General features: G+C 55.2%; 2 protein-coding genes across 2 annotated transcripts in view; both read left to right on the forward strand.

The window, feature by feature from the left end:
• The first annotated feature begins 1447 nt into the window (after window positions 1–1447).
• On the forward strand, window positions 1448–9696 carry TRMT1 (tRNA methyltransferase 1 homolog (S. cerevisiae)). Its single transcript, XM_006903770.1, is given in 17 exon segments — window positions 1448–1707; window positions 1801–1856; window positions 2080–2222; window positions 2379–2566; window positions 5482–5597; window positions 5675–5787; window positions 6478–6626; window positions 6982–7068; window positions 7147–7216; window positions 7301–7435; window positions 7514–7599; window positions 7782–7890; window positions 7991–8067; window positions 9076–9195; window positions 9269–9398; window positions 9563–9659; window positions 9662–9696. Coding segments are annotated over 17 exon segments (1971 nt in total).
• A 2853-nt stretch (window positions 9697–12549) lies between these two features.
• Window positions 12550–14045, forward strand: part of LYL1 (lymphoblastic leukemia associated hematopoiesis regulator 1) — a 6120-nt gene continuing 4624 nt past the window's right edge. The window contains exons 1-3 of the mRNA XM_006900826.1: window positions 12550–12897; window positions 12973–13067; window positions 13869–14039. Of these exons, the coding sequence (XP_006900888.1) occupies window positions 12566–12897; window positions 12973–13067; window positions 13869–14039 (598 nt within the window). The 5' untranslated portion in view covers window positions 12550–12565. The remainder of the gene's footprint in view (window positions 12898–12972; window positions 13068–13868; window positions 14040–14045) is intronic.

Here is a 14045-nt window from a genome sequence, read left to right on the forward strand (position 1 = left end):
CGCAGCCGCCGCCGGGCCGAGGAGGAGCGGCCGAGGCCCCGCCTGCTCACCGCCCCCGGGTTCCGCCCCCCCAGGCACGGCCAGCCGAGCGCCGAGCGCGCCCCTTCTACCCTCAGGGTCGCCTCCTATACCTCGCCTGCTTCAGTATTTGAACCCCAGACTCGCCACTTCCCAATCCCACGACCTGGGGCAAGTTGCTTAATTCCAAATCTCGGTTTTCTGTAAAACAAAAACAATCGATGGCTGTTTATTGAAACAGACACTGTCCTGGGCTCTTTATGGGAACCTTGCACAAACGTCACAAAAATATTTTCAGATATTTCGGCACACAAATACACGCACGCACTCTCTTCTTAGTGAAGACGAGAGCTGAAGTTATCTGCCAAGATCATACAAGAAAGTGGTGATGGCTATCTAGTTTCAAGCTTAGGATCCAGACAAGACATTAAAAGCCAACCCTAATGTATATGCTATTCAAGTTTCGTTCTGCTCATTTTGTTTGCACTCAACTCGTTAATGTATCACCATAACTCAATGATGAATGTTTTAAAAGTTCTGCCCATTTTGCAAATGGAGAAACGGAAGTACCGAGCAGGTTAAAAACAAGTAGCCAGCAACAACAGGGACTGGAACCCTGGTTGCCAGCCAATGTTTCCTTACCTTCCGCATCATTTAGCATTGCTGCACACTTTCCAAGCATTCGGTCGTTTAATCTGTGCTTGATCTTGGAAATTAATTAAGCTCTTTATTGTAAAGAAAGTAAGGCCCAGAGGGTTTAAGTTAATTGCCCAGAGGATGTGGCATGACTAGGGTTCAAGTTCAGTTAAGTGTATTGCAGTGGCCGTTACCCCTGGAGCACTGGAAGGTGCTCTGAAATAACGTGTACACCGCATCTGACATCAAGTAAACAATAGGTATTGAGTTTTTCCGCTTACCGCCCTTTTTCTGAGCCTCAACCTCCTCATTTGTGAAATGGAGTTGCTGACATGTTTCCCGCTCAAGGAATCCGCTGTAATTAAGCCCACTTGCATCACACATTTGGAGAGCTTCATTCCCACCATGCATTTTGACCCTGGCTGTTTGCCGTACCTAGAATCACTGATTGGCTGCTCACGGTCATGTGACGCACCTCCCTACGGTGCTAACATGGCGGCCCCCAGGTTCTAGTCTAGGAAACGTGCACCCTTACAGATTTCGTTTTTGGTTTCCCAAGGAAAGGTAAGGAGGGCTTGGGTGGAATAGGGAGGTATCAGGACCACGGACAGGTCTGCTCCACGGGGGCTTTCAGCTGGTCCTTGGAAGAGGAGGGAGATGTTAGCGTTCCGAGGCCACAGGGTCTTCTCACCTTCCCCTTTCTAGGTGTGTAAGCCACCCCAGACTCAAACGTAACCCTCTCTGTCCCCCAGTCTTTTACCCTCCATTCAGGGTTGGAGAGCGGCGTCCTTGCATGTCCGGCGTGAGGATCCGTCTGTGGCTAAGCCTCACCCTTCGCTCCTCCCGCAGTTTCTGTAGAAGCCGGTTTGTGGAGGGGCAACCTCAAAAGCCGCCTAATCCGGCCGTGATGGAGAATGGCACCGAGACCTGCGGAGAAGAGCGTCCCTCTGAGGCCCAGGAGGCAATAGTTGCGGAAGGGGCTGCCAAGATTGCCTTCCCCAGTGCTAATGAAGTCTTCTACAATCCGGTGCAAGAGTTCAACCGAGACTTGACGTGAGCAGGGATCGGGGTGAGCCTGGCCGAGGGAAAGAGGCAGTGGGTCAGTGAAGTAGAAGGGGTGGGAACTGATTTTCCCTCTCCTATCAGATGTGCTGTGATCACAGAGTTTGCTCGCATTCAGCTTCAGACCAAAGGAATCCAGAGTGAGTGGAAGTCCAAGTTCTTGGTGGGCGGGGATCATAAAAGGCTCTTCCAGACTCACCACAGCATCGCCCCACCCCCGGCCCTGGGCTCTGCCCCTTTGACTTTCTCTAGGGAGTTTGGGAATGCACTCCCTCTTTGATTCTACCGTATTCTGAATAGTAAGGGGAGATGTTTCAGAGGAAACTTTGATACCATCTGAGTCATGCCTCTGTGTGGCTGCAGTTAAGGTGCCTGGTGAGAAGGACATGCAAAAGGTGGTTGTGGACTTGTCAGAGCAAGAGGAGGACAAAGATGAACTGAAAGAGGCGAAAAACCTGACCCCAAGAGACCAGCCTCGAATGGTTGCTGTGAGGGAAATCTGTCAGGTGAGGTCTGAGTATAGGGAGTAAGAACCATGGAGTCCCAGTGGATGACAGAAGAGATAGGTGGGAGAGATGAAGGCAATGGAGGGGGTGCCTCTTAAGACCTCATTAGAGGATAGAGGCATGGATGTGAGTGGGGTTCCCTGCTTACCCCAACAGGAGGGCTTGCGTGTGCTGGAAGGCCTGGCAGCCTCCGGGCTGCGTTCCATTCGGTTTGCTCAAGAGATACCTGGTCTGCGATCTGTGGTTGCCAACGATGCCTCCTCAAAGGCTGTGGACCTCATACGCCGCAACATCGAGCTCAACGATGTGGCCCACCTGGTACAGCCCAGCCAGGCAGATGCCCGGTAGGTATGAGACAGCAGATCCCTCAGTCTAGGAAGTGAAGTCTAGATCCAAGCTCTCTGGTCTCACTTCCTGGCCTTGTGATTTTCTTGCTGTGGGACCTTAGACAAGTGACTTAGCCTCTCTGAGCCTCAGTTTTTACTCTGTAAAATTAGGGAAATAATTTTACAGCGCTTTGGAAGGAAGACTCCGGATGAGATGGATTGATACAGTAACTGAGGCAATGGGGGTAGGTGTGTCAGAGTCAGTGAGACTGGCCCAGGACAGGGCAGGCTTCAGAGCTGTTGCACATAGGGTCTCTATGAGTCACAGGCGACTCAGCAGCACATAACAACATGATGACGACATGATAGAAGAGTCTCATATGGCTCTACCTTTCTACTAGAGACAAGTAACTATTATAATTTCTCTTTTGAGACTTGTAATTCTTTTACTACTCATGTGAAACTAGTGTTGCTAGCATGATCAGGGTATGTACCTGCCATTCTCAGTGCCAGAATGCATCGGCAAACACAACAAAATCTCTAACCTGATGCAGTTTGCATTATAAGGTAGGGATTGGCAAACTGCAGTCTGGGGGCCTGCTGCTGGGTTTTGTATGGCCTTCAATCTAAGATTGCTTAAGTCCTAAAAAAAAAGGAAAAGATGCACTAGAGAACATACGTGGCTACCAACCGTGAAGTATAACTGCCAGACCCTATGGAACAAGTATTCTGCTCCCAAAAGAATTCCACTTAGAAACGCAAAGGATAATTTAAAAAAGTGACAAATAGGGGAGCTTTGGTGACCTAGTGGCAAGAAGCTGCACTGCAATCCCAGAGGTGCGCAGTTCGAATCCACCAGATGTTCTGCTGGAGAAGGAGGGACAATTTCCTCCTTTACCAGTCAGATTTGATTTGATGGTAGATGCACAAAAAAAAAATTTTTTTTAAAAAGTGACAAATAAGTAAATGTTGTACAGTGGAATATATAAGCAGGAGTGGCATCCACTTCCTAAATAACATGCCTCCGGCAACTCTATGAACTTTGATAAATGTCAGTAGTTACAGAGGGGCGTCAAGCCTTTTGTTCATAAGGTCACTGTAAGTCGTACTTGACTGTAAGGCAGTCAACAACAACATATGGTGAAAAGGACAGTGGTAATTTTTAAATTATTTTATTATTTTGTGTGTGTGTACCATCAAATCGGATCTCATTGGTACAGGAGGACATTGCCCCTCCTCCAGCAGAACATCTGGTGGATTTGAACTGCGCACCTCTGGGATTGCAGTGCAGCTTCTTGCCACTAGGTCACCAGAGCTCTCCAAGACTTGTAATTTTAAGTGACACGATCATGGCTGGCTCCATTGAGAAGGTAGAAGAGGGAACCACAGTGGCCCCTAATTCATAGAGCTGCTTGAAAAATGGAATGGTTGCACCATTTCATACATTAATAAATAAATGTCTGACTCATCAATAACCTGCATTGTGCAGATAATACAACCTTGCTTGCTGAAAATGAGGAGGACTTGAGACACTTGTTGCAGAAGGTCAAGAACTACAGCCTTCAGTATGGATTACTTCTCAATATCAAGAAAACGAAGATCCTCATCATGGGGCCAACAGACAGTGTCATGATAGATGGAGAAAGGATTGAGCTTGCCAGTTACTTCATTTTGCTTGGATCAACAGTTAGCACTCTTGATCCTGGCAGTCAGAAAATTGGGAGACGTATTACACTGGGCAAGTCTGCCATAAAGGACCTCTTGAAACTCACTGAGGAGCAGTGTTGTCAGTTTGAACACTAAGATGTATCTGATTTCGACCCTGATCTTTTCATTCACTTGCTACGCATCTGAAAGCTGGACAATGAATAAGGATGACAGAAGAATTTATGCCTTGGAATTGTGCTGGAGAAGAGGACTGAAAATCCCATGGACTGTCAGAAGAAGAGATGAGGTCTTGGGTAAAGTACAAGCAGAAGGCAAGCATGGTGAAGCTTCATCTCATACTTGGAACATGTTGCTAGTAGAGGCTATTCCTTGGGAAGAGACAACCCTCACCAAGATGAATTGACAGACACAGTGACTGTAGCAATGGGCTCAAGTGTGTCAGAAATGATGAGAATGGCACATATAGGACAGGGTTCAGATCTGTTATTCATAGGGTCACTATGAGTTATACTCAGCTAGAGGACACCTAACAACAAAACATAAGTGATTAGAAATACTGGAGAGGTGTCTGCCCTAATCAATGTTGTTGTTGTTATGTGCCATCAAGTCACTTGTGACTCATAGTGACCCTATGTACAGCAGCTCTGAGCCCTGCTCAATCCTGAGCCAACCCCATTGTTGCTGACACTCCTGCCCCCATTAACCCAGTCACTGAGTCAACCCATCTCATCCAGGGTTTTCCTCCCCTCTGCTGTCCCTCCACCCTTCCAAGCATGATGTCCCTGTCCAAGGACTAGTTTCTCCTTGCAACATGCCCAAAGTATGTCAGATGAAACCTCAGAATCCTTGCCTCCAAGGAGCAGCCTGGTTTCACTCTCCCCAGGACAGACCTGTTCTCCTGGCAGTCCATGGTATATTTAATACTCTTCTCCAGCACCACAACACAAAGGCAGTCATTAGCTGCTGTTATTATAGTGTCGAGGGATTCCAAGTGGTTCAGCAGAGGCTAGAGATATGGCTATGAGTGCGGTTGGGTCCCCTGCTTACCCCAATAGGAGAGTCTGTGGGTGCTAGAAGGCCTGGCAGCCTTGGGCCTGCATTCTGTCCACTTTGCTTAAGACAGAGGCTGGAGAAGGGAAGACCTGTAGTTAGTAAAATACCAAGCCTGGACTTGAGTCTCGGCTCAAATCATCACACCATCTGAGTTGATCAAGGAAGAGGGAGCTGGGGCCCTGCATTGAAGGCCTGGCCCCTCTCACACCCAGGATACTGATGTACCAGCACCAGAAGGTGTCAGAACGCTTCGATGTCATCGACTTGGACCCGTATGGCAGCCCCTCCACCTTCCTGGACGCTGCAGTGCAGGCTGTGAGTGAAGGAGGTGAGGCCGGGGCTGTGACCACGTGGAGCAGGGCTTGGGATGTCTGGAGGGGCCTCACCAGCCCACCCTCCTTTCAGGGCTGCTGTGTGTGACCTGCACAGACATGGCAGTGCTGGCGGGAAACAGCGGGGAGACATGCTACAGCAAGTACGGGGCCATGGCCCTCAAGAGTCGGGCCTGCCACGAGATGGTGAGCCCGCCCACAGCCTGGAGCCACCGCCCCCTCCAGGCCGCCAGGGCCTGGACGTGAATGACAAGCCCCTCTTTAAGTAGCAGAGTTGCTCAGGGAGATAGACCACCGTCTCGGGCACTGTGGGGCACTCGCTTCACTCAGGGTCGGGTGGGTGGTTGAATTCTTCCTAGTGAGGGACGTGAAAGCTTCTCAGGACTCATTTGTTTGGAAGGAAGCTTTTCTCTTATCTCAGTTCTCATCTGAGTTTAAAGTTCGGTTTTACTGAACTTGTCATTAAGCAAATAACTTCTGTCTGGGTCTCAGTTGTGATAGCTGTAGAATGGGTATGATGATGGCATCAGTTATTGGGGTTGCTGTGAGGATGTAAGAGGCTGTGTACAGACCTGCCCGGAAGGGGGCGCTCTTTCCCTTGTTGGAGTCTCAGCAGCTCCTGGTGGGAAGGCCCTGGCGGGTCCTTGCCCGCGGCCCACTCCACCGTCCAGGAAGCTGACACCCACAGAATCTCAGCTCAGGGCCTGTGTGTTCTTTGCTCACTTGAAGTCCAGCAGGGCTCTGAGACGGGCAGCTGGGGTCTAGCCAATGAGCTCCCTAAAGCAGAGAGGGGCGCAGCACACAGGCTGGGGGATGTGACAGGCTGGGACCAGCCTGCACTATGTGCCGTCCCGGTGCCCATGCTCACGCCTCCAGGCTCTGAGGATCGTTCTGCACAGCCTCGACCTCCGGGCCAACTGCTACCAGCGCTTCGTGGTGCCCTTGCTGAGCATCAGTGCCGACTTCTACGTGCGGGTGTTCGTCCGCGTCTTCACTGGCCAGGCCAAGGTTAAGGCCTCAGCCAGGTTGGCCTGGGGTGAGGGATGGGGGGTAGGGCAGGCAGGAGAGATTGAGGAATAAAACAAGATCCTTGTCTGGGGAAAAGGATGGACATCGTCCTGCCCTGGGGCACTGGGAAGAGACACAGTCCCGCCCAGGGTAGATGAAGCGATGTCATCCTACCCTAGGGACATGGTCCAGCCTTGGGAGGATAAGAAGGGACATGATACTACCCTGGGGGCAGCGAGGGGACTGTCCTGCCTAGGGAGAATGAGAAGACTGGTTCTTCTCTAGGGCTTGGGGGGACTAACTGAGCCCCAGGGGAGTCAGGCTGCCTTGAGGCGCTCAGCCTGAAACTCAACATCTCCCCTCTGCCCATAGCAAGCAGGCCCTGGTCTTCCAGTGTGTGGGCTGCGGGGCCTTCCACCTTCAGCGCCTCGGCCGAGCATCAGGAACCTCCGGGAACCAGTGAGCGAGGTTGACCAGGAAGGCAGGCAGAGGGGTCCTTCGGGGTTAACATCCTCTTAACTGTCCCTCTCCCTGCAGGGTCAAGTTCTCTGCGGCCTGTGGCCCCCCCGTGGCCCCTGAGTGTCGACACTGTGGGCAGAGGCACCAGGTGAGGCCAGGCAGGGGAAGACGGACATGGGCATGGGGACTCCCAGGCATAGATAGCTCCGTCCATCTGACCCTGTGTCCACAGCTCGGCGGCCCCATGTGGGCAGATCCCATCCACGATCTGGACTTCGTGGGTCGAGTCCTGGATGCTGTGAGCGCCAACCCCAGCCGCTTCCACACCTCCGAGCGGATCCGTGGGGTTCTGAGTGTCATCACCGAGGTGGGCCGCGGGGCTGTCAGGGGCTCCGTCCAAGCCCAGCCCCTGCCTGGCCAGCCCACACCCACCTGTCCCCTGCAGGAGCTCCCTGACGCGCCCCTGTACTACACCCTGGACCAGCTGAGCAGCACCATCCGCTGCAGTACGCCCAGCCTGCTGCAGCTGCGGTGAGGCCCAGCCTGTGCCACATGGAGAGGAAACACAGTCATGCCAAGGATGCCAAGGCGTCCCCTGGGACGTGCTTAGCACGGGCAGGGGTCCTATGGGCACGGGGAGCCCCGCGGCCTCACCATCCCCACAGGCTAGCCGGGCCCTGGCCCCAGCCCCACTGCAGCTCTTCCCTCTCCAGGTCAGCCCTTCTCCATGCCGGCTTCAGGGTCTCCCTCTCCCATGCCTGTAAGAACGCCGTGAAGACTGACGCCCCCACCTCTGCTCTCTGGGACATCATGCGCTGCTGGGTGAGGCCCGCCTGAGTGGAGGGAAGAGGGTCCAAGAATGGGTCCCCAAAAACCTTCCTGGCTCAGTGTTGCCTGACCCCCCCCAACCTCTGCTGCCCAGGAGAAGGAGTGCCCAGTAAAGCGGGAGCGGCTGTCAGAGACCAGCCCAGCATTCCGCATCCTCAGCGTGGAGCCCAGGTACGGGTGTGGGGGTGTGTGTGTGTGTGTGTGGGTGTGTGTGTGTCCCCTATGTTAGCAAACACACGGATGTGCGGTCATTGACTCTTCCCTATACTGAATTGGCTGGGTCTTCAAATGAGATCAGAGCTGGCCCTCCTTTTCCCCCACCTCCTCTTCCTCCTCCTTTTCCTTCTCCTCCTCCTCCTCCTCCCCCCCTCCAGGACGCCTCCTCCCTGGCTCCTGCCCTTGCCCCTCACTGCAGCCAGAGGGCGCCCGTGAACATCTAAGTCAGGACACACACCTGCTGGGCTCAGAACCTTCCCTGGCTCTCACAGCAAACCCCCCAAATCCAAACTTGTTGCTGTTGAGTCAGTTCTGACTCCTAGCAACCCTTCAGGACGAAGAAGACCTTCTCTAGGGGGCTTCCAAAGCTGGAATCCTCGCGGACGCAGACTCCCACAGCTTGGCCGTGTGGAGCAGCTGCCGGGTTCTACCCATTCACCTTTTGGTTAGAGCCGCCGAGCACTTAACAGCTGCACCACCAGGATCCCTTGGCTCCCACCTCACTTAGATACAAGCCCACAGGTCCAGCCACCTCTGTCTGGAACCTTCTCTCCCCCCCTCTGCGCCTCCCTCCCTCACCTCCTCTGGTCACTGCCCAGGTGAGGCCCTCTCTGCCTGCCCCCCACCCCATCTCTTACTGTTCCCCTTCCAGTCTCCCCTTTTACCCTGCATCACTTCCCTAAACCTGCTCACTCCGTAACAGTGTCATTCGCTCATTCATTTCTGATTTCCCCTTTGTATTAAGATGTCAACTTCCCCAGGCGTAAGCATTTTATCCCCTTGTTCGCGTTCCCAGCACCAGGAGCAATACAGCCGTGCAGTAGGCACGCTCCAGGTGTTTATTAGGTGACAAAAGAAGGCAGATGCGGGATGACACAGTCTCCAGAAGGTGCATGCAACCTGCACCGATGCGGGTGGGCTCCGTGGCCCCTGGCCTTTGCACAGCCGCCTCCTCCCCACCAGTCTGCAGGCCAACTTCACCATCCGGGAAGATGCCAACCCCAGTTCCCGCCAGCGAGGACTCAAGCGCTTCCAGGTCAACCCTGAGGCCAACTGGGGCCCCCGGCCTCGTGCCCGGCCAGGGTGAGTGTGGTGTTGGTGGGGGCTTAGCTGGAGTGGGTGAGCAGATTCTAACTGGCTTGGTCTCCCTGTGTAGGGGCAAAGCCGCAGGCGTGGCCATGGGGGAGAAGTGTAAACTGTTGCAGAATAAGCGCAAGGAGCTGGCCGAGGACCCGGCCCAGCGTGCTGCCCGGCTCAAGACATTTCCCTGCAAGAGGTTTAAGGAGGTGAGGCTCTGCTCTTCTTAACCAGTGCGGGACACCTGGGTTCCCCAGCCTCCTGCAGGCCCTGGGGGACAGAGTGGGGCCAAAAAGCAGACTAGAAATGGGACCTAGTGTAGCCTGCTCACCCCTGTACCAGAGTTCACACCCCCCATACTCCCTCCCACCAGGGCACCTGTCAACATGGGGAACAGTGCTGCTATTCTCACAGCTCCCCGACCCCCAGTCCTGCCACCGATGCTGCCCCCATGGACTGCCTGGAGACCTCAGGCCTGGGGCCACCGCTGGACCAGGCATAGACTGAACCAATAAAGATATGCCACCTTCCTCAGAGTGTCGTTCATTTGAGTGGAGAGGTCGCTTACTCGTCTGTCTCTCTACCTGAGAGACTCTGCTCAGCCATCCAGCCGCCTATCTGGGGATCCGACCTTAACTTTTTAATTCCTTGGGGGAGATCTGTAGTCGGCCTGTTCAGGAGGGTGTTTGATCTTGCCTAGCTGCAGAGTTGGCGGTTTTTCTGTGAGTACTGCGTTGGCTGGGCCAAGTGTCTGCAGTAGTAGGCAGGATTGTCGCCTCCAGAGCGGGCACCTGCGTTTCCCGACGTGGCCACGAGGCGGCAGGCGTGCGCAGGTGCCCCTGAGGCTTTCGGCCCCACCGTCCTGTGCTCCCCACCTTCGTGGCAGGCAGGTGGGCGATCTCGAGGTGGGACACCACACGGACAGACACGCGGTCTGCAGCCGCCGCCTGCGCCGCCACGGCCTCGCCGCCTGGGTTCTTTGGCCCGATTCCCCAGGGGCCGCCCTGGCGGAAGCCGGACCGGAACCAGGCGCCCAGTGCATCCGTTCCAGACCAGGTGCTTCCTGCCCGACCGCCCGAGGAGACAAGCGCTGAGGCCCAGGCCGGGCTGCTGCCCATTGGAGCAGAGGGTCTAACGATCGCGGAGAGCCCCGGGCCAGATCCCTGCGCGCCACGGGCTAATTTTGGAAGCAGGCACTCATGACTTCACTACGGGTCCCCATGCATTTTTCTGATGCATGTAGAATCCCCCCAACAACCCATGTGCTTAGAACATAAGTTGTTGTTTCCTCGAGAACTGGAATGACTGATCGCATGGGGTGCTGCTGGCTTCTCATTGTGTGGGAGGGGGTGGTCCTGTTGTTGCTGGGTGGTCTCCAAGGTTCTATCTGCCCCCCACCCCCCTTTAGATGTTCAGGGAAAGATGGACAACCACGTGGGCGAAGTCGGGACAAGGGAGTTCTGTGGCTGCCTCCTGTTGGTACCTGGGCCCCTACCTTTGCAAGGCTCCAGGACATGTGCAGCCCCATCGCCCCTGCCCCAATACCTCCTTTCCACATGTGATCTTGAGCCCCATATTAGAAGTAACTAGTGTGGGGTTACCAAAAGGCCCAGAATTGGAGTGTCCAGAGCAAGGTTTCACCAGAACTAAAATCCAGTTGTGTCACTTTCTCTCACCCTCATGGGTCTAGAAAAGAGGCCTGGACAGACTAGTGTGCTGGGCTTGGGACACCTGACTTGGCCATGCACCTTGGGCCAGATTGACAGAGCTGGCGCCCTTTGGGGCCCTACTCCGGGGTGGAGTGGCAAAAAGTCTGGGAGGGACTCTGTAAAAAGAGGAACCAGGGGGAGGGGGCTGATCACGCGGCCCTTAGACCGGAAAAGGCCTTCTCCCCAACCCCCATGAACACAAACACTTGAGTAGGGGGCTTTAAAAAGAGCAGCTTAGACCCAGGTCACACAACCTTGCCTGAGTTTCCCCTCTGCTTGGCCCTGGGAACCTCCACTCCCACCTCGCTTGCTGGGTGTGCTTCTGCCTGGGGAGTCCCTGGGGTGCCCATCCTGTCTGTACAGGCCAGGGGCGGGGCCCTGAGGCCCGGCTCTGAGATCCCCGCCCCGCTCGTTTCCTCCGGGGTCAGCTCGACTCCTTATCAGGCGCAGCCAGGCGGCCAGGCCCTTATCTGCGCTGGCCCAGCATCCTCTGGCCTCTGCTTGGGGCAGGGAAGGAAGCCGTCGGTCCGGACAGGGTGGGCCAGCCGAAGTGCTCACTTTCTCTGGGGGGCCTACACTGCCGCCTTCACGGTGCCTGGCCCTCGGGACCCTAGAGGAGGCTGGGCCCAACAGCATGGTCTGGTTGAGGCGGCCGACTGTTGGCCGTTAGCACAGTGGCCACGCCTGAAGCCGGAACCACATCCTGGCCCCAAGGGGACCAAGCCCCAGGACCAAACACTCACCAGACGGTGGGACCAGCACTGGGGTAAGAGGGAACCAGCCTGAAGGATCTGGGACCTCCCTGAATTCATTCCTTCATTCATTCTTCGGGTGGGCTCATAAAGTGAGGGGTTGGGCCAAATTCCTGGAGGAGGGACCAGACCTACTGGGGACACTCCAATTTATGAGGCGAAAAATGAGCAGACATTGAAGTAGTATGCAGAATTGGATGCTGTTCTAGAGAATGTCTGGAGGAAAGTTTGGGGGGCAACAGGTCTGCACTTTTAGGTCAGTGTTGGAGATCCCAGAGACGGCATTTGGGGTCCTGGTGTCAACAGGGGCATCATAGGATTAGTAAGGGGAAGATTTTCAGGGGGTAAGGGGTGACTAGACTGGTCATAGAGGGCTGAGGCTTGGAGCCAGGGTCAAAAGGAGGAGCCTCAGAGATATCAGAGGGCCACGAGGCCAGCCTGGGCATCAAGGGAGGGTCAGAGGTGAATGGAGAGGTTTCATGGTCCAGTGGCATCAATGAGTATCAGCCCGAGGGTTTCATATCTGAAGGTTATAGTTAGTCCAGGAAGGGTCATAGGGTCAATGGAAGGTCAGAGGATCAGTTTGGGATTTCAGGGATCCCAGTATCAGCCAGGGGAACTTCACATGGTCCCTTCAGGCTACAGGTTAGGGGGATCATGGGAGAAAGGAAAGTAGCTCAGTGGCTGGGTGACAGAGGCCCTCAGATAGCTCTGAGCTGGCCATTGGGGAGCCAGTATCTCCTGGATGCCTTCTGCCCTTGTACTGGGCAGTTTGGGGCCCAATCCCAACCAGCTTGGCCTTTACCTGCCAAGCCCCGTCCCCAGATCTTCCAAGAGGTGTGGTGGGTGGTGGCTGGGTCCTCCCTCGCCACTGGTCTCCTTCTCTTCTACAGGTGAGCACCCTCCTTGGGGTCCATGTGCCCGCCCCAGGCCCAGGCAGAGGTGGGCCCCACCATGACTGAGAAGGTGGAGACGGTGTGTGCCCCGAGCCCAGCACCCACTCCGCCCCCCGAGCCAGCCTCGCCGGGACCCCCAAAGGTGGAGGAGGTGGGCCACACCGGGTCCTCACCACCTAGGCTGCCGCCTGGGGTGCCAGTGATCAGCCTAGGCCACACGAGGCCACCAGGGGCAGGCATGCCCACCACGGAGCTCAATGTCCTGCGGCCCCCTCTGTTACAACTCTCAGCCCTGGGAACTACCCCACCACCCTTGGCCCTGCATTACCACCCTCACCCCTTCCTCAACAGGTCAGTGTGGGGCTTAGGGCCTGGGGGCTATGGGACCTTGCCCACAAAATGACAGTGACCCACAATCCTTTACAGTCTCTACATTGGGCCGGCAGGACCTTTCAGCATCTTTCCCAACAGCCGGCTGAAACGGAGACCAAGTCATCACTGTGAGCTGGACGTGGCTGAGGGTGAGTGTGTGTTTGTGTGTGTGTGCACGTATACATGTGTAGGCGTGTACACATGTGGGTGTGCCATGGTTGAGAGTGTGTGCGGGGGGTTATGCATATGTGTGGGTGTGCAGAAGGAGCACCTCATCACTGTATGAGTGTCCTATACCCTTCAACAAGGAGAGATGTTTCTCTCTTACACCCCCCTAATTCCATGTGGGCTTTATATTCAAACGAGGCCTCTGTAAAACCACAGGGCATAACCCACCAAGCTCAGAAGGGACAGATCTCCATTTGATGTACATCCACAGGAGACAGCCACAGACCACAGGCACAAGGGGCAGCCACAGAACCAGAACCACATAAGGGTAGCCACAGAGGAGCGGCCACCCTCAAGGCCGGGATGGTCACGGTCACACAGGATCACTGCTCCATGGTAGCGCCCACACACATTCACACCATTCAGTTAGTCCAAGCAGGACATGGCCACAGTGCGATCACCTCTCAGACTCACGGGGTACACCCAGCCACACCACGGTGTGGGATCAACTCTGGATGAAAGATACAGGGAAGCCCCCGAGACTGGTTCTCACTTCTCCAGGGACTCTGGGCTAAAGGCATTCAGGTCTGAGAGTCACAAGCGTAGAAGGCAGGAAGCCATCTGCTGCTGGAACAGGCCTGAGGTGGTCACAGCTCTTCAAGTGCATGGTGGGGAGGTTAACTGGCGGAGGAACTGCTTGGGTTAAGCCCCCATGAGGGTTATGAGAGCAGGACGGGGCGCCCTCCAGGCTTCAGTGCCAGCCCTTCCCACCTGTCCCGCAGGTCACCAACCCCAAAAGGTGGCTCGGCGCGTGTTCACCAACAGCCGAGAGCGCTGGCGGCAGCAGAACGTGAACGGGGCCTTCGCTGAACTCAGGAAACTGCTGCCAACGCACCCGCCCGACCGGAAGCTGAGCAAGAACGAGGTGCTCCGCCTGGCCATGAAGTACATCGGCTTCC

The sequence above is a fragment of the Elephantulus edwardii genome, unplaced genomic scaffold (genome assembly GCF_000299155.1).
Source record: "Elephantulus edwardii isolate Elephantulus edwardi_28Jun2011 unplaced genomic scaffold, EleEdw1.0 scaffold00296, whole genome shotgun sequence".
In the NCBI taxonomy this organism is placed as follows: Eukaryota; Metazoa; Chordata; class Mammalia; order Macroscelidea; family Macroscelididae; genus Elephantulus; species Elephantulus edwardii.